General features: G+C 37.8%; 2 protein-coding genes across 2 annotated transcripts; one reads left to right on the top strand and one right to left on the bottom strand.

Moving 5' to 3' along the window:
• Positions 1–15: 15 nt before the first annotated feature.
• znf362b (zinc finger protein 362b) lies at positions 16–9,880 on the bottom strand. Its single transcript, XM_034209089.1, is given in 11 exon segments — positions 16–2,227; positions 3,243–3,401; positions 3,486–3,564; positions 4,239–4,463; positions 4,976–5,294; positions 6,270–6,374; positions 7,497–7,752; positions 8,028–8,091; positions 9,570–9,603; positions 9,606–9,711; positions 9,713–9,880. Coding segments are annotated over 11 exon segments (1,551 nt in total). The 5' UTR covers positions 9,800–9,880; the 3' UTR covers positions 16–2,110.
• Positions 7,744–19,600, top strand: si:ch211-112c15.8 (tumor necrosis factor receptor superfamily member 1A). Its single transcript, XM_034209090.1, has 10 exons — positions 7,744–11,600; positions 12,448–12,544; positions 12,653–12,778; positions 13,705–13,782; positions 13,929–13,965; positions 15,028–15,188; positions 15,411–15,563; positions 16,302–16,339; positions 16,547–16,655; positions 19,287–19,600. The coding sequence occupies exons 1-10, from the start codon at positions 11,586–11,588 to the stop codon at positions 19,598–19,600; spliced, it is 1,128 nt and encodes a 375-aa protein (XP_034064981.1). The 5' UTR covers positions 7,744–11,585.
• Positions 19,601–20,016: the final 416 nt, after the last annotated feature.

Below are 20,016 nucleotides of genomic sequence, written 5' to 3'. Positions count from 1 at the left end.
AACCAAGCGATCTGATGAATTTATAACAGTCTGTTTATTAAACAAGGTAAAGATACAAAGCTTTTTTTCCTTTTTTAAACATTGATAACCTTAGTTTAACTCCTCAATCTTGGCTGTGCATATTTAGTTGTCTAGAAACTGTATATGAAACCACAATGCAAGACAGGAAAAAGTGTAATAAATCTACGCAATATCTTTTCATAGAGAACATGGGTTAAACAGTTATCATACAGGTTACAGCTCAGGAACTCCATGCGGAAGGAAAAAAATGAAAATGCTTACACGACTGAATACTGCAGAACACAATACAGAGTAATGGCAATGGGATGATAAAACAGTTAAGGCTTACATGTAAATAACTGATATAAAACATGAATATTAATAACATATGGGTAGACTAAAATAATTACAGTTAATACATAAACTTTTACAAAACCCAAACAAGAGCATGATTATGAAAACTAAAAAATAGGTACTATAAATGAGTAACATGTTTTACAGTACAGCAACATGTACATTTTCCCATTATCTCAAAAGAGAGAGTAAGTTGAAGAGGCAGGGTCTGTTGTTGGCGTAAATGTCTGTTTTCAGGCCAGTGGCTTGAGTAATACGTTTTTATTCTTTTGAAAACATACTATATACTGTATATGTATTTTACATTATTCTCAGTTCCATGTCAGACGTAACATCTAGCTGTAGCACCTTTTTCTGCAGTGCCCTGAAGAATACAGGGTACTCTATTAGTACCGTCCAGAGGTTAAAGTTACAGTAAAAATACAGCAAACAATACTGTGTACAATAAAAAGAATACTAAAGGAGAAAATAACCTCAAAAGGAGAAGCATCAGCTCCACATGAACTCATAACATAGGCCTATGGAATATGACTTATACTGCAGTTCATTCCAAATGGGTAAAGCTTATTTAAGATTAAAAAAAAAAAAGGATGTAACTGGGTTAGAGTAGCTGTACAATAACTTCACATTTTGGTCCAATGTTTGGGTTTTAAAATTGACCACTCAAGTAAAATTTGATTTCACCTGAAGAGGGTTTAAAAGTAGAGCTGGCACTGGTACATGTGCAATTTATTCAACCTTTTTAAAACTACAAAAATAATAGTCAAAGCTTAACGGAGTAGAGAAAGCAGACACACTATAACAAGAATAGCTTTCTCTTAAAACCTCAACAAGGTTCATATATGGCACTAGTTAACTGGACGCGAGGAAAACACAATTTAAAAGCAGTGTTTGATCATACGTTATATGATCATAAAGGTGCCGTAAAGATGAATATGGAGTGAAAGGTTTTGGAATTTAAAAAAAACATTCATCCTTCTTCCCTTCCATGTTGCTCTACTTTTTGCCTCGCCAAGTCAATAATGCAACTTCTTAATACAATCATTAAATGTTATAATTGTCATCTACCGATTGCCTTCCTCAAATTTAGATGACCCTGTAAATGTGTACTTGCACAAATAAGTAAAAAACAAAGAAAGTAAAAAAAAAGACTGTATTTTATACACAGTCAGTGCTCTTAGCTGCCACAAGTAATGCCCTTTGGCATTTTCCATCCAAACAAGATTGATACAATTTGAGCAAAAACCACAAGGCCTAAAAGTGCTTTAAGATTATCTTTGGATGTCTCCAGAATACACCCAGCAAACATGTTTTTCTATTCTCTCAATTCTCTATAAAGGGCAAATATCATCTGGCACATTTTGGAAACCCATTTCATGGAAGAGGAAAAAAGAAAAGTAAAGGAACCTAAAACTAAAACATTTCTGATGGCCAATGCATCCGGCAGTTTACATGACGCTTACGAAAGTGCTTATTAAATCTGACGCAAGACATTCTTTGCCTCTCGATCCTCCGGACAACTTCTAGCTGTATTTTTTTTTATACATTCACAAAATAACGCTGTGCTCATTTTTGACAGACAGCCTGTGTCGAGATGGATCATGGAGGCAGTCTGTTTACTGAATCTAGCACTGAATGCTTATGTCAGCTGTCATAATGCTAATGTAAGCCTTATGTAGATGGCTGTGGGTGCATGGCCTCATAAGCTCCAGCCTAACATAGACTTTGAATCCGACCTGCTGCCGAGCGGGGGGGCTCAGATGAGGGAGATGCGGATGGGGATGTTGGGGGAGTCGGTCCTCTGAGGCGACTGGTGGCTCACTAGGTGCTCCACCACCGTGTGTTTGGACATGTGCTTCATAAGGTAGGTCTCCTACAAAACACAAGAAAACACACCAAGTTAAGTCAATGACATTAATGAAAATAAACATTTTTGCTTAGGCAGGGCAAGTTTATTTATATAGCACCTTTCAACGGAAGGCATTTCAAAGTGCTTTACAAAAATACAAGACATTAAGAGCATTAAGAAATAGTGCAGCAGAAACACGTTATAAAATGACATTTAAAAACAGTCATTAAAAAGCAAAGATAATAAAAAAACACGTAATACATGAATAAACCTGTCTATCAAAGCCTCCCGAGACCTTTTTACATTTCCCAGAAACGTCCTTTTCTTTTTTAGATTCCCTGAATCTAGGATTTTAAACACATTTCTTTTAGACAACGAGGATCGAGGGCTTTTAACCTATTTTTGATTCCCAGAATCTGGACTTTAAACCTTTTCGATTCTCAGAATCAGGATTCTAAACCTATAGAAATGTCTTTAAGCCTCCCGGAGAAAAGGTTACAGTGCATTGTACAAACATTTCATCTGTAAATGACATTTGACATATTATAGTCTAACGCATCACTCAGTAAATAAATCAAGATGTCCAAACTGTAGCACACTTCTACCTTGGAGAGAGCTAAAGTAAACACATTAGAATTGGCGAAATAAGCTTTTATTATGTTTTGTTTGAAATTAAACCTGTCCTACATAAATGTAACATGGTTGAGAAGCACTCTCTGTAAGGAGCATAAGCAAAAGCTTTTTTTTTTTAAACCCACAGATACTAATATGACTTACTAAAAGATGAAAACAGGCAACATTTATCATTTTAGAAGCTAGGTCTAGCACGTTGTTGGCATTTAGCCGGATTTTTTGAGTAACAACAAGTTGAAGTGCTAACTATGACAAACAGGAAACGCAGCTAGTTTCAGGCGAAGTCAGGCGGAGTGTTATCAAAGGCCATCATCTCCTCAGTTGATATAGAGTTAGACAGAAGGCCACAACTGGAATACCCTGACATACATCAAATCAACAAACTGATACCATGTGGTCTACTCACTGAGGTGTATGCCCGGCCACACATGCTACAGCAGTAGGCCTTAGCGTTTTTGATGGCGTGCGCTGACAAATGGATCTGCAACGATGCTGAGTCTGAGTAGGCACGGTAGCAGTTAGGACATTTATACGGCTTGTCTTTATTGTGCTGCCTCTGGTGAGACTGTTGGGGAGGAAACAGAGAAAATCTGTTAATTATAACATCTTTCTACTTGTTGTATTATCAACTGTGTGACCATGTACTGACCTGGAGGTTAGACAGCTGGGTAAAAGCCTTTTCACATCCGGGGTGAGCACATTTATAAGGCCTATCGCCAGTGTGGATTCTGTGGCAGAAGAAGACATTTTAGATTTGTAATGACTTTCACAACAGACTCTATAAATCCCAAGGCACGACTCAAAGATCTCCCATCATGCTATTTTTAGGCATATGTTATGTTTCTCAGATATATACAAATATATTAAAAACATGTCTATGATGTGTTTTGCTCAAAATACCAAACTGTTTACTACAAGGTGAGTTCCTTTTTTTATTTCCTGCTTTTTTACACATACTCTCTTCTGTACAGGTGAGCTCTGAGTGTTAGCGATGGTTGCTAATGTAAACAAACACCATATTACTTCCAAAACACGTAGCGCATTGTTTCTGATAGCGACGTTTCTTAGAGATTTGGGTACGGAGGAAAAGAGAGAGGGTTTTATTTTCTGGAGCTTTGTGAGTTACCTGACACACCGGGGACACATATTTATGTATAAAAGACATACAAAAGTGCTTTTTGCATGATAGGAGACCTTTAAAACATCTCATACTCCGTAAGAGAAAACCAGAGCCACAGAAATAAAAAGAAGTGTGAAAACACAAGAAAATACCCACTTCAAAATGCTGTTGTAGAATAGTATCTGAGTGTAGCATAGTAAGTTAGCGGTAGCTGCTAAACGGCTATTACTTTCCCTCACACTAGCTTGACCTCTGCTGCTTTGTGTTCACAGAAGCACCGACCTGGTGTGCTGCTGCAGGTGTGACAGCTGACGGAAGGAGTTCTCGCAGTAGGAGCAGTGGTACGGTTTGATGCCCAGGTGGATGCGCAGGTGCTGGGACAGGTAAGAGGCGTTGGCGAACGTCTTGGAGCAGTGGGGACACTTGTGAGGTTTAGCCTCCGTGTGGGTCTTGGAGTGAATCTGCATATCCGACTTGGTGAGGAAGGTGAGCGGGCATATTTTGCATCTTGGGGATGAAACAAGGACACATGAAACGTGATCAGATCAGGTTAATTTAGTCAACATCGTATAGAAATAGAGGTTCAAAGAGTAAGAACATTAATGTTTTGATGTATTAAACCACTGCTGTTTCAACACCAAGACCACTTTAGTCCTTTTCTAGACATTAAAAGCAAAATATGACCAATTCTGAATCATCATTGAAATCCAAACTAGCACTTTGTCCCTATCATAGTAAGCAAGTATAGCATATTCAAGATCAGTTTACAGCCCACTGAGGGAAACATTCATCCAATCAGGTTAAAGATAGTTTTGTTATGATGTCTCAGAGGAGCACATCCCAATCACCTACATTTGACTTAGGACCAAACTTGTCTCAAGCAAATGTCTATTGATCTTTTGTCGACCACAATTCAATTTGGCAATTTGCTTTAAAAGGCCAGTGCTGAAAGAAAATATCCTCCTCCCTGTAATGCAGTAAAACCGTAAAGACAACAGCAGCAACTTCCTGTGCCCTACCTGTAGATTTTTCCCTCTTTGGGCGCTATGGTGAAACAGCCTTGGTCGGCGAGGATGGGGTAGGGCACCACCAGCAGGGGACCAGTCGCATTTTCAGCTTTGATCTTCTTCCGTCCCCGGGGTGTTTTGGGTGGGGGGCCCAACAGACAAGCCAGGCCGCCTATCTTCATGTGCTCCATGCCAGGACCGCTAGCCAGCCCTGAGATGATGTTGATCGACGGGGAGCCACCCAGGCGGTTCTGGTTGCTGGAGGTAGGGGTCGTGGGGGTCAGAGCCTCGGAGATGTTGTGGCTGTCTTGTCTGGATAATGGAGCCAGGCCTGTGGAAATGGAAACCACAACTGTTTTAACACCTAGCAACACACTACATTTGGCTGTTCAGATAAACATTTTAGATCACACCTACATTTTTAACGACATTTGAAAGCAAGCAACAATTTGAATTTTTTAATGTGCAGCTAAGAGCTATTGGTTTCCATTTGTTTCCACAGTGATGCACGAAGCATTTGACAGCTTTAGTTACTTTAAAGATTAATAATAGAAAAGATAAACTAAATTAATTGATTGTATTTTTATAGGCTATGATAAACTTGATTGAACCCTGCTGAAATTCACCAGCTATACCGCAATAAATATATTAAATAACAACATTCTTATTTTCTTATTTGTAGAATACATTAATGCATCAGTAGTTATACTTCATTCAAGAATGCATGATGGTTTGTAATAAATGTGCTACAACTTGCAAAACCACTGGTATGGCGGTTTAACATGATAACAATATTATCCATCCACCTGCCATTCATTCCAAATGAGATATGTTCTAGTTAAATTGTTTTAATTCTCATAAACTCACTGATGGTTATACTGTTTAATGGTATGTTTTCCTGAAATGTATGGGTATATATTTTTTGTATTTAATTGTATTTTTTAGTATTGCCAATGCTCAGCCTGCTGGAGATACAAACTATGTGTTTATCTTCCCACTTCAAACCTCAGGAACCATTTAATAAATAGTCTTATTTGAGAGTTTGCACACCTTTATTCTAACAAACTAAAGACACAATCAAAAATATCTCACCATTTATGTATGCTGACTATCTAATGCACTCTTAATGTTAGTTCAGTAAACGTACTTTACGTCTTATTTATGGTAAGTCTATTGTAATTTACCAGCAACATGTGAGTATCCTTTCACAGAATGACAGAACACGCTGCTGTTTGATTCTTCGACAGCAGATACTGATGTTACTTCCTATTGTCAACAGACCACAGAGACCACCTGACTGCAGTACCTGAGCGATGGTTGAGCCGGAGCTGTTGCTCGGTGAGCTGCCTCATGTGCCAGTCCTCCCACAATCCTTTGGCCTTCACCCCTGACTTGTCGTCCATATTGCCATCTGGAAGATGTCAGGTGAAGGCATTTTAATCGGTCCAAAGTCAATTGTTTCTTGATATAGACAGACATGATCAACACACTGTATAAAGGTCTGCAGATACAACACAATGGGAAGTGAACAATAATTGTCTAATAGAGATTGTCAACAACGCAAAATCTGAGGTCCTTATGCTAAATTATTTCATAAATAATAATAAACCACAGGCCGTATGGTTTGACATTTTTTAATACCTGGGCCAATATAGTCACATAACAGCAATTATTCCAAAATGATGTACGATATAATGCTGTCTTGATACAACCAGCATTACATGGACTTTTCCATACGTGACCCAAACATATAATTTTTTTCAAAACAAAAATGTATGATCAAGAATAACATAAAGAAGACAGAAAATCTGACCATGACAACTTTCACGCTTGCCAGTTTATGTTACTTATTCTAACAGCCCGTCCACACAGCAGCTTTAGACGATTCTTCCAACGCTTCCAACGCTTCTCTGCCCATTGACTTTGAATGGGGATGACGTCACTTTTCCTCGCTTGTCGCCGAACTGCATTGTGGGGGAGCGAAGCGAAGATTTCCAGGATTTCCAGGATGTTCAGGATTCAAAAGTTGAGCAATGTTCAACTTTTAAAGCTGAGCTGGAAGCGTCAGCCAATCAAACCCGTTTATGCAAATCTGACAGTAGAAGCTCTAGCCAATCAAACCGCGTGTAAGCAGGGAGAGCCAGACCGCAGTTCATTTCCTCATATTCCAAACGAGAAATTACGGTAGCAAATCACCCGGTTCTTTACGACCAGACTATTTACCGGGATACAAACCGGAGGAACCAGGCATGGAGGGAGGTGCCAGAGACAGTGGGTGAAACTGGTAGGTTTTCGCCTGTTTGAGGAGTTTATATATATTGCTCGCATAAAATCCCCGTTTTTTTTTGCTTTGTATGTCGGGGGCGGGAGATTCATGTGATTGGTTGTTGGTCGTGTTGCTCGCAAAAAATCCCCAAGCTGTCAGACACGCCCAGCTCCAAGATTTTCAAGATTTGTTCAAAGCTGCTGTGTGGACGGGCCGTGACACAATTGGAAAGTAACCGTCCTAATAACAGCAGAGTAAAGACTGTACCTTGTCCGGAGCTGGAGGTAGGGCGAGCATGCAGAGCGATGTCCGGCTGTCCGGAGCCCTGCTGCTGCGAGTGGTGGCCCGGCACCTGCTGGGGCTTCTGCAGTGACATGATGTGCTGAGCGCTGCCATCCATGGACGAGCTTTGCAGCAGCAGAGACTGCTGGGAAGGGCTGGAGGTAGGAGGCAGGTGCAAGGGTCTGATCTTCTCGGCCATCAGTTGCTCCTTGATCTTGTTAATGAGCACCATGTTATCCAGCTGAAAGGGTTAAAGGGTCATGCTCAATAGAACAACCACCGTGTGTGAAAGTCATTCATAGCCCGAAAAACACATCCGGGGGTTAGGAAACACTGACCAGTAGCCCATAGTACATGCTCAATTATTGTTTTTATATCTACAAGTTAAACAAACGATGACAGATCCTTACTTTAAGAATGTGTTTCACTGAAAGGCTGATAAAACATTCACACATGGAAACAGTTTGCAGTTGAAGGTTGAAATGTTGTAGTTTTTACAAATGTGAATGGACTTACCTGGCCAGGCATGGATGGAGGTGGCGGCCAGAAATACGGGTTGTTAAATCGAGGCTCCGCCATCCTGAAATTAATCAAATGTATTTTAGTCATAGGGGTGGGGTGGGTAACACACAGCTGTAATTGTTATGTAAGCTATGGGTTTTGTGAACTTTTAGAACTTAAATAAATCAAATAATTTGGTAAAAAATACATTGAATAAAGACTTTATAAGTGAAAACATAAGACAATTTTACATATTTTATAAAACAAATTATAGTTTGAAAATAAATCTACAAATAAATGTCTTAATTCAATGTTCACTAATTAGATGTTTCTTTATTTTACTGACATGACATCTCATAGTCTCCCTCAACAGTTAAGAAGATCAAACTTTATTCCCAGAGGAGGACCTTGAGACTTTGAAAAGTGCTCAATGTAATAAATCCACCTTAAGTGTACACTTCTTTGACAAACATGTCATTTCATAGATTATAACAGATGTTAAGGAACTGTTTTGACATTAAAGATAGTGCATTTATTAAAAAGAAAATCCTAATATAGCCATGTTCATTTATAAACTTATTATAACAGTGTGGGAAGTTACTATGATACATTTGTGTAAATAACTCGGTGTGTAAATTAGGCCTACAGTGCGAGACTTTCACCTTTAAGTTTACACAGGTCAAACATCAAAATGCCACCTAGAAATATGAAGTCACTTAAAGAGACAGCGGTGTGTGTGAAACATCCTAGCCGATTAGCTTGGACATTTTGCCCTTCTATTCCTTTTGTCAGAGAGGGGAATCCTAAAAATAAGTGAACGTCGCTTTAAATGTGCAGATAAACGCAATGTTTTAAAGAAACAACTTAGCATTCTTTGACTTTTGGGACATGGCTGCAGCCTGAAAGCATCTCGGCCCTCGGACAGAACTAGGGTTTTTTGCCGTTCGACCCTCCCGGTGCGATTTAGACATTCTCAGACAGTTTTCTTTAAACATTTCCAGACAAAAGAGAAACAAAAATGGCAGCCTTATTTTTATAAGGCGGGACGCCATATTCTGCAGACCCCAAAAATTTAGGATCGTGAACATCTGATCGCGAGGAGTTTGTTGGGGGGAATAAGCGAGGCGAGGCGGACACAAAGGTGTGTTTATCATGTCAAAGGCATGAATGATTGTTTACGGCGAATTGCAGGTTTGAATAGCCCGGCCTCCCCACCTCCTAAAAAAAACCTGACACTTCCTACAACAACCATGCCCTGCAAAAACAGCACGGAAACGGGCAAGATGCAGCTCGACCCAAACAGCACATCGATTAAAAACAACCGTAGCACCGCGTTAAGGTCAAAATGTAACCGGCGCACAATGCCCTTCCTCCCGAAAGACGCTGTGCCATCCTAACCAAATTTCACTTTTAGGGCTGCTTTTTTCACATTCTGCAACTTTTGGACGAATCAAAGGACAGCAATTGCGATGTGTGCAAAATGCACGCATTTAGGAGGCTATCGGTTATGAGATAAATGCACAGCAGCGAATACACGAAAAACACATGCACAATTACCTTGTGTCCAGATTGCAGATATTGTCTTGCGAGTACAGCTATAATATAAAAGCTTCTTTCTGCCTGCCTCCAGTCGGACCACCGCTTCCGGGTCGCTTTGTTCACTTCTGGGTGCTGCTGCTGCGAGCTCCGTACAGTACACACACAGAAGGGAATATTGTGCTAATGTTGCTGTGGATTTTAACACGGTGACCTACTTTGTTCACGTTTAACGGACAGCGTGCATGCATGATTTTAATAACGTTATTTCAGCGCGTGTTTGGGTCGGATTTAGCAGATCACATCCGCAGGGCTGGAAGTAGCACAGCCTAAAATAGCAACGCTACAATGTACATACTCCATTCCAAAGAAAAGTACTGTATCCAAAACGTCACTGAAGTCAAGCTACGTTACCGACTATTGATTGTAGCAAGATAAAAAAGACACATTTATAAAATAACGGCCCATTTCAGAGCGTTACATGCATCACATCAAAAATGCATCACATATACTGTAAACCCATCTTCATCATTATGTGTATGTGACATTTTACTATATTATTATAGACCTGCTATAAATAAAACTCCCAGTCAGATAAATACAGGGAAGACACGAATGTAATGTTTCTCAAATGTATGTAAGTGAAAAAAAGTAGAAGTATTTAAAACTGAAATGCACCTGTATCCCAATCTGAGTCAAAGCCATGACTCCATAGAAAAAGTTGATTTGATATTTCACTTGATATTACCAGACGTATCATTAATAAAATGTTACAACAATGAATTACATACAAAACAAATAAACAATACTTTAAATACAAACTATTGACCAAAACAGGATTGAAACAGAGTTGTTTTAATGTGTTTAGTACAATTTAGTCATATAACAGTGTTATAATTAGGTGTAATGTAGCTTGGACATTTGTTACGTCTAAACCTCCATATAACAAAAGTCACGCTTCTATGAGGATGGTTTCATATGATTCATTTGTATGTTAATACATCTCAATCCAAGTGTACTACTACATTTTTTCCCCAGATGTTGACATAGTTCCAGTGCAATTTCAGTGTTCCATGACATGAATAGGATTTTCTTTTGAAGATATTATTTAAGGTTGAATTAAACTAGATTTTTGTCAACTATTTTAGGCATCAGTTAAAAAAGAGGCTGCAATAATATATTTGTGCAAGTTTCCATAGTCATTCATTTAGCCTGCTGTTACACGTTATTGCTTGCATACATTATATTTTACAAGCTTTAAGACACATATATATATAATAAGACAAAGACTATGATTTTATTTCTGTTAACTTGCACCCATACACAGCTGTTTTTGAAGCATAGTCCTAAAAATATCCACACGTTGTATTGTGTGTTTAAAGGCTTTACAGTCAATTGAACTTTCATGTTTGATTTGATATACTTTAAATTGATTCCCTCTGATCAGGGATTGAGTTTACAGCACTTTATTGATCTGAAATCTGTCTACATTTGATTTAAAGTTGAACTTAAATGTTCTTTCTTGTTTATGAACAGAAGGAAAATCGAGCTTCACTACTGTGCCCAATATATGCTCCGTGCCTACGCTTTATCTTACACAGAAATGATTCTCATGTTTGTCACTAGTTCCTGAAATAATAAGAGGTGCAGTGAATCATAGGAAACGATCAGGAGCCCATTGACGTTGCCACTGATAGTTGTGTCAGTCTGAGTGTGTGTGGGGAGTTAACATGATCTCATATTGTTTCCTGTTTCTCGCAACACTTCTCTGAAAATACCAGAGAACTGACATCTCTGACCCACATGCACACACACACACACACATCCACACACATACTGCATACACAGGCTTCCTTTAGAACTTTATCTGACTCAACTTACGAGTCAATCTAAAGATGGCTTGAAGTGAGAAAGCCTCATCCTCCAGAATTTAGCAGTGTCCTCACATGGTGATGACAATTTTTTTTTTTTTAATGACTGAAACTAACATTGCTCTAAAGTTGGTTGCTTAACTTCCTGACGTTCTGCTCTACCAACATGAACTTTGTTTTGGTAAGTAATCCAAATCATAAGTTTTATTTTTTATAATTTTCCTGATAATTTAGCTGCTATATGTGGATTATAGATCATCATTTATACAGTTACAGTAATGCAAGTACCATTAAAAATGACCAACCTCACACATTATGTCTATTCTGCTTATTGAAGGTTGGTTAAAGTGAGGGAAATTGTTATATGTGTTGTCATTTGTATACTGCAGTGACTGAATCATGGTAGAGCATAGGTGACTGTAGGTGATGTTGCTCTGAGAGAAATATACAGTATTCTCTTGTGTGGTTTAAGTGTTAAGTTAGCGTTCAGACTTCACATGTTGCTTCTTACCCTTTGATTCAAAACACCATGGCTGTACTGTTGATGGGAAGTCTCATGTGGATGGTTTTCTGAACGATATGGCTCTGTAGATATTCCGCTTACTGTCATCAAATAACAATAACTACTTTATGCGACTGAATCCACTGAATCTTTTGCATTTGCATTTAAATAATAAGATTTGATGTTGTCTGTGAACACCAGTAGGAAGCTTAGCTGCTGCACTATGAAATAGTTGCAGTGATAAAGTGACTGCGATAATGTTCTGTTTACTATCCCTTGGTAGTGTGTTTTTAAATATAAATATATATGTTAAATATTTGAATATACACAAGAAGACCTGAATGATGTATACAAAGGTTCATGAGAATAACATAAAAGATGCCCGAGCAATAACATGATGAATTTTATTGTGTCATGTTTCTACTACAGCTGTAATTATTTATGGCAGTTTGTAGTAGCGTGAAAGTCAGTTACCTTTGTGAGAATCTTCTTTCCACGCAGACCTGTAAACCTTTTTTTTTTGTAGGTGTTCCCACTGATACTCATCTTCCTATTCATCGGACAGAGTTACACTGAGGTTAAAACCCAAAATTCAGATTCATGTTTTAAACTATGCCCAGCCGGTAAGTTGTGAAAAGCGAGCTGTAGGACCTTGGCCTTGTCTTTTACAGTTATAGAGGAATAATCGCATATGAACTCTTCCCCTTTCTTTTTTCCCTTTTGTTTCCCAGGATATCATAAAGTTGGTCCATGCGAAGGGAAAGCTGAAGGGTACAGATGTGAAAAGTGTGGTGATGGCACATACACAGCAATAGAAAACTCCGTAGGCGAATGTAGGCTTTGTGAGAGTTGTGGATGTAAGTACCTTATTCAAACCCAATTATAGACCCATAGAAACACATGCTGTCCACCTGTGGGATATATATATTTGTGTCAGCTTTTGACGAAGATAATTAATTTGATTGACATTTTCTGGTTATTTAAATGAATGCTTTTTGTTGCAGTCCACATTTTTCCTTCTAACTATGAGATTAATTATAATTTCTGCTACATCATTCTGATGAAAATGACTTTGAAACTGGAAAATATGATAACATTAGCATGTAATATCTATTGTGGTTGAGTAGTAGAGGAAAGGTATTCAACATAGCTGGTTGAGGCTAAATCTAGGATTAGAGACTTTGTGAATTCATACGCTGAGTGACATTTCTATTTTAGTAGTCATAGTATTAGATCATAAGAGTTTGTCTTATTGTCTGTTCCAACCACACAGACTGAACCTGGAAAGAAATATGCTTTTCTTCTCTTACTTAGGATAGCCTGAAAAACACCTCGAAACTGATTATATTGTTCCCTTTGCTTGATTTTAAATCTCTTATAAGTACAAATCGATAGGTACTTGTCATTTTGCATATCTATTTTAACATGTCAACTTGTTATTGCATTTCTTCTGAGTTTTCTATGGTTGATGTCCAGGCTAGGTCTTCCTTGAAAAATAATCGTCAATCTCAACAGGTCTCACCTTGTTAAATATGGGTTGAATAAAAAAAAACGAAATTTATTTTAATTCCAGGTTAAATAACATCTTGTCTTTAAAGTTATTCTTTATTACAAAAGTTGAATTATATCGAAGAAATAAACTGAATGTTAAAAACAATAATCTAAATAATCCCCAAATCTTGTTTTCTGGTTTATATTGTCCTTTGAAAAACCCTGAATCCATTTTGTCATGAATGTGTTAATGCTGTGGATTGAGACACACTGGTTTTTGATTTTTCCCCAGATCATCAGTTTGAAGCTAATCCATGCACCTTTACTAGTGATAGGCTGTGCAAGGATTGCAATTGTAAACGATGCAAAGGTAAGTGAAACTGAAGGGAATTGAAGCCCCAAACTAGCATTCACATCTGCCCTTTTGATCCATATCCTGGCGTATTCAATATAAAACCAACACTCTCCTAGGAAAATGTATAGTATGTTTGACTCTCACAATCTTGTGTTTTTCAGGACCCAACAACAACAGGGAGTGCAAGTCCTGCCAAAGGTGGGATATCTTGCAATGTGACAGTTGTGGGAAAAGACATGTTTAGATTTGATCTTTTGTGACATTTTCATAGCTCATAGAACTGCAATATCAAGTGAGGGCAGAAATCAGAAAAACAATCAGTGTACTGTAGTGATGGCTCCTTTACGCACATTGACATTTTCTGCCATTCAATACATTGTTTCTCAGATATGTTATCATCATCACTATCTCTTTATCTTTAACTTTTCTTAGTTGCTACTTGCTATGTATTAAACATTCTATCATATTTATACATTTAGAGTTCATTTTCGTATTTTTTTTTATTATCATCCTATAATACTTTCAGTTTCTGTTGACGATTCATTTTGAAGATTGCAACCAGAGTTTGTTAGTGTCTCATCCTCCATAAGGTTTCTGTCACCTAGCCTGACAAAAACGTCTGTTTGGTCGCAAACAAAAAATGTGACAAATAGCCAATCAAAAAATTCAATTAGACTGACGGAAGATGAATCTCTAACAATTTTGATAATCTATTGTTTCATCAAGCAACAATGTCAACTTTTTCTGACAGCTTCTCAACTGTTATAATTAGCTTTATCTCGTTTATGTTATTTGAAAGTATGTGTTCAAAAACATTTGAAGACTTTTTTTCATTATAAACTATGCAAAAAGCTATTATGGCCATCAGCATTATGGTTGCACTCAAAGGGCCGGTTATAACTTTAAGACTATATAAATATATATATATAATACATATAAAATAATGTATTATATACATTATTGACTCTGCCTTGGATTTTGATCAGTTCTGGTAATAACTCCATAAATAAAACATCTGAAAGCAGAAGTCTAGGGCACATAATTGAAAGCAAATATTCAACAATTACGGCTATTGTATATTATATTCTTTGCAAGATAAAATGAGGTCACGGGCCGGATTTGGCCCGCGGGCCTTGAGTTTGACACACCTGCCCTAAAGAGGTGATTTTGTGATGTCATAAAACTCATCCCTTTATGTATGGATAAGATAAGTTTTCAGATTCCACTGTTGTCTTCATTTAGTCTCTTCTTTTTTTTCAGCGAGAAGTGTTTGCATCTCCCAGAATGCAAGAGGATATGTAAAACATTTCCTATAATTGCAAATCAATCTTCAACTACAACTGCAACCACAACAGCATCTACAACTTCACTTTCAAATGACGTTCCAAATCCTGGTGTGAACCGAGTTCCACCGAATCCCTGTTAGTGCTAAATATCTGTGGTACTTTAACATGTGAAATGACAACATAACTGGTCTATTGTTTGTAGTTGTATACTCATATGCCCTAACATACTTTATTAGCTTTGGATATTTTAGTAAGTAAAACAGAGCCTGATTGATTCCTCTTTGTTTAAGTGGTCCTGTTGATTAGAAAGAACTACAGAATGTCCGAAATAACAGTGTTTCTCTGTGTCTTCACCAGTGAAGGAATTTCAGTGGCTTTTGCTCACTGGGGTTTTGGTGCCGTTTCTGGGCTTACTGTGGTTCGTGCTTTTCATTAAGAATCCATTCAAATGTCTCTGCTGGAGAGTGAAAAATGACCTGGTGCCCCCTGTCGAAGATGCCATATTGAACGGTAACTACTGGTGGATTATTTATTAGCGTGTTTAATTTTGTACAGTAAAAAAGTCCAGCAACTTCTACCTCTACTTCACTATGCTTCAGAGGCATACTTCACTGTTTTATTCTATTATATTTTTTAATTGGTCATTAATCAAAATATTGTAATGTTTTTCAGAATAACTTTTCCCAAAACTGAATATTTAAGTGTTTTATATTAAACTAATGAAATATTTTTTAAATAATTGACACATGAAATGCTTCTTACAATTCAATTCACCTGTAATGAACATCCAATATAATAATTTAACACATCCATGTGCCTTTCTGAGTATAAAATAGTATATGTTTCTGTTTATACCACTGTCCTTTTAATTACTTTTACTTTTACATTTTGAATGGAGGGCTTTTACTTGTGGTATTGTGAACAGATATATACCGTTTTTTGGGGCGTTTGATAATTATCTACTGAGAAGATTTACACACAGTGAACAAAAAGTTAAAATGTATTAAAACATGTGTAATTTGTAGATGTGCAGCAGATGTCACACAAATAAAGATACCTCATTTAGAAATTCTTACTTAATAGAATGATGTGTATATAATGCAACTTCAGAAGACATGTATTGCCACAAAAAGTATATCCAGTGTTAAACAGAAAGTGTTTTTCACAAAAATATAACCGAGTTTCAAATGTGCTTTCTTCACTGACAAGCAGGAAGCTTACTGATAATATCTGCTTTCCTCTTAACAGAACAAGGGAGTCATCAAGATAGCAGCCCGCACACACTGGTTTGTGCTCGTTTCATACATTTTGTGTTCATATTGAGATCTAGAATGGTACTGTTGGTGGACATGTTGACCACAATTTATTGTCAAATGTAACTTAAGCTATCAGCTGTGAACATTTTTAGAATCACATTCACATTAAAAAGAGGAGGTTTGACTGAATTGAATTGGAGTAATTTGAATTTATTTGTTCTTCTTTGTACTTTGAAGACATTACACATATCTGAGGAAACTCCCATGATGACTCTCAGTCAGAGTGCAGCCACACCAGAACATCCAGCCCACATCAGGCCTCTCCTACCAGACGGTGAACACAAAGGTAAGATTCAGCATCACAGCCTGTGAAGAATGTTGTGATCTTGTGGTGTCAATTTACTGTGTTGTTTGAGATCATTGTTTGTCTACTGGTTCAGGGGGTGTTTCTGAAACCCCCCTCATGCTAAAACTAAATGTTTTTTAACGCATGGCAATACATCTTCCGAAAATAAGCATTTCTCTACTCTCAGGCATTTCCCAACAGGCCCTTAAGCTACCCCTCAAAATAAATTACAATTACAGGCCTAGGTGAGACCTCTTCTGTTAAGTAACATCTTTGAAACTACCTTCTCGGCCCCAATCAATTATTCAATAATTAATAATCTGGATTTTGACGGTACACCGTAGCACAGACATGTTAAAGACTGCTCTTGCTAAGCTCTTAAATTACATCCACTTAGAAATAGCACAGTTGAAAAGCCGACAGACGTTTGTCAATCCGAAACATCACATCTGAGCATATTAAAATCACGAGGAGTTCCCCAAGGCTCTGCCTCTTACCATTATTGTGAAGAGGACACAAAGATGTATTCAAAGATTTTTTTTAAGCATTAAACAAATCAGTACTTGTATGTGCCAAAATGTTTGTTAAACATAAATATAATAAATAATTGTCTTTGGATCCAAAGTAGAACAATACAAGTCTGTTATCGCCTTTAGTCGCCACCGTAAAAGACCACAAACCATGACCAAAATCGTAGGGTAATCATTTTCTCAGGCCTACATTTTAACATCTACATTAAGACAAACCAGCCTTCTATGCCCAAAAGAGTATATCAAGAATTAGAGGTCTAACGTTTTAGTAGGACTTAGAAAAAAGGGCCTTTACCATTACCTTGTGTTTTAAATGTCCTATTCAAATAAACTTCATCTGCTTTGCCTTGCTTTACCTTTGAGTATAAAATACACTTGAATTAAAATACTGCATGTTTTTACAGACTTGAGGGGCTGCAGCTATTTTTTTACAATCAACATTTAGTTTAGTAAAGTAATAAATTAAAAGTACTGTAAGATGTTGGCAGTGCATTGATCTGCTCTACTTGAGTCTCCCTTCACCCTTTATACAAGAAGGTCAGAGGTCATCTCATGATCTTACAACTGCTGCTACTGCTACTAACAATATTGTTTATAGAGTCACAGGAAGCAAACACAGTTATGAGTTGTTATGATCCGTTTCAGTACTGTGATGAGAAATAGAATACACATATTATCGAAGCGGCATTTTTCTTCATGAGAGTATGAAACTACTTTCTCAACATTTGTAAAGAAACATTTGTAAAATTCGCCTGAAAAAGAGTCAAATCAAGTGTTTATAAAATTGCTTTTTTGAGTTGGAACTACGCTAGAAGATAAGAGAAATTGTGTGTGATAGATTAATTTGATCTTTGATCTAAGATAATCTTTTACGCAAAGCTACATGTATGTCATTACTGAAAGTCAAAATGTTGTCTCTAAACAATGTCAAGCTAATATAAGCAACTATTTTGCTAATGAGCTAAGTGTTTCAGTAGTTTAATGTTCCAATGATTCCAATATTCACTAATTCCAACTTCTCAAATAAAAATATGTCTTGCTTTCCTCTGTTATATAACATTGTAAACAAAATTATTGCTATTCAAACCTTTGGTTCAAACAAAACAACAAAATGTGAAGACCTCTGTCTCATTTGGCTCTTTGAAATTGTTTTTTTTCATACTGGTGCAATGTATTGTAAAAACAACAACTCTTGTCACCAAGTGGTACATTCTCACAATTTGTAAACTTTCTCTGCATCCATATCGATCTCTTGCTAGGTGTACATGTTTTGTAAGAGTATTTGCAAAGACAACTATTTAACATGGGTTCAAGTGTCACCTCACACCTACTTTGCAGAAAGAGGAAAACATTAAGGAGGTTTCGTTTCTTTTACGCACAACTTGTCATTTTGACACTTTCCCTAAATCTGATAACCGATGTTTTGTGCTATCTTCAACTGCAGTGTTCTCAGTCTCAAAGCAGCAGTCCTTTCATCTCTGCATGTTTAGCACACCATTTATCATTGATCAAACTTGTGGCCCGCATTGTGGAGGCGGTAACTGGGAAACCGGACACCGGACACCCTCACTTCTTCTCATGGGTCAACAGTTCGACCTTAGGGGACATGGCAAATCAGATAGTGAGTGCATGTCTCTAACTATGAATGATTTGCATCCGTGTACATCATCTTTTAAACCCTTTGAAATGGTCAACAGCCGCACGTGTATAAGTCGTAGTGAGGGTAAAATGTTAATTAAAGCACATATATATTTTCCAATGCTTCTTTTATGGCAGTGTAAATGTTAAACACACAGACACTTTGTTATCTGTGGGAGGTGAAAATAAATGGCACCCTCCCTTTGAATTGCTCACTCTTTAAAACACTTTAAAGCAGTTGATCAATGCTTCACTCTAATAATGCAGAAATAAAACCTTTTCATATTGAATGTTGTGAGTGCAAGGACGATCTCTTGTTTCTGCCTCCGCACCGTTTTTTTATATCTTGATGACCTTCAGCTTAGCTTGAGTCTTGGTTTGCAGTTTGCAGCACACTCTTGCAAGTGACCTTTTCCACAGCAGAGTTTTGATCTGCTCTGATTATCTCTGATCCTCTTTCCAGTTATCAAACAAATCGAGCAAACTGAGCACTGGCCGGCCATCGTCCTCTATGCCATCATCAAGGAGGTGCCCCTGCGTAGGTGGAAAGAGTTCTTGCGTCTGCTCTCGGTGGTGGATCAGCAGATTGAGCGGGTGGAGCTGGAGGCTGGTTTGGGTATGGGCTCCATGGAGAAGCAGTACCAGATGCTGAGGCTGTGGAGTCAGCGCTCCTCTGGCTGCCTGAATGATGTCTTCTCGGCCCTGCACTACATGGATTTATCTGGCTGTGCCCAGCTACTGCAGGAAAACCTGGACAAGCTGCAGTGGAAACCTTAACTGGAGCCATGTTTCCCAGTCTGCAGAAGTTACAAAGACCATGGTTTTAATGGGGCACTGCAGGACACGTGAGGCTTCAGCACCTGGGAACACAAGAACCATAAGAGACAACTGTGCTTCCTAAAAAGGACACCAACTGGAGCAATAGTTCATCCCCAGGAAACTGAAGTGACGTCAAAAGTGACTCATAATGAGTAATGCAGATGTTTTGTTTTCTACGTGTTTAATGGTTGAACATCATCAAATGCCCTCCAGATAAGTGTAAAATGTGTGCCTTTTTGAGTCTTTATTTGGTTGACAGCTGATATTGTACATATCAGTTCCAGGTTGGTTGCAGTGCAAAGTAATCTGCAGAAATGGCTTCCTCAAATACATGTCACAACAACTAAACTATTTTAAAAAGCCGCGTCATGGCC

Source organism: Gymnodraco acuticeps, unplaced genomic scaffold, assembly GCF_902827175.1.
Source record: "Gymnodraco acuticeps unplaced genomic scaffold, fGymAcu1.1, whole genome shotgun sequence".
Classification (NCBI taxonomy): Eukaryota; Metazoa; Chordata; class Actinopteri; order Perciformes; family Bathydraconidae; genus Gymnodraco; species Gymnodraco acuticeps.
Note: the sequence above shows the minus strand (reverse complement) of the source record. Positions and strands in the feature narration are given on the sequence as shown.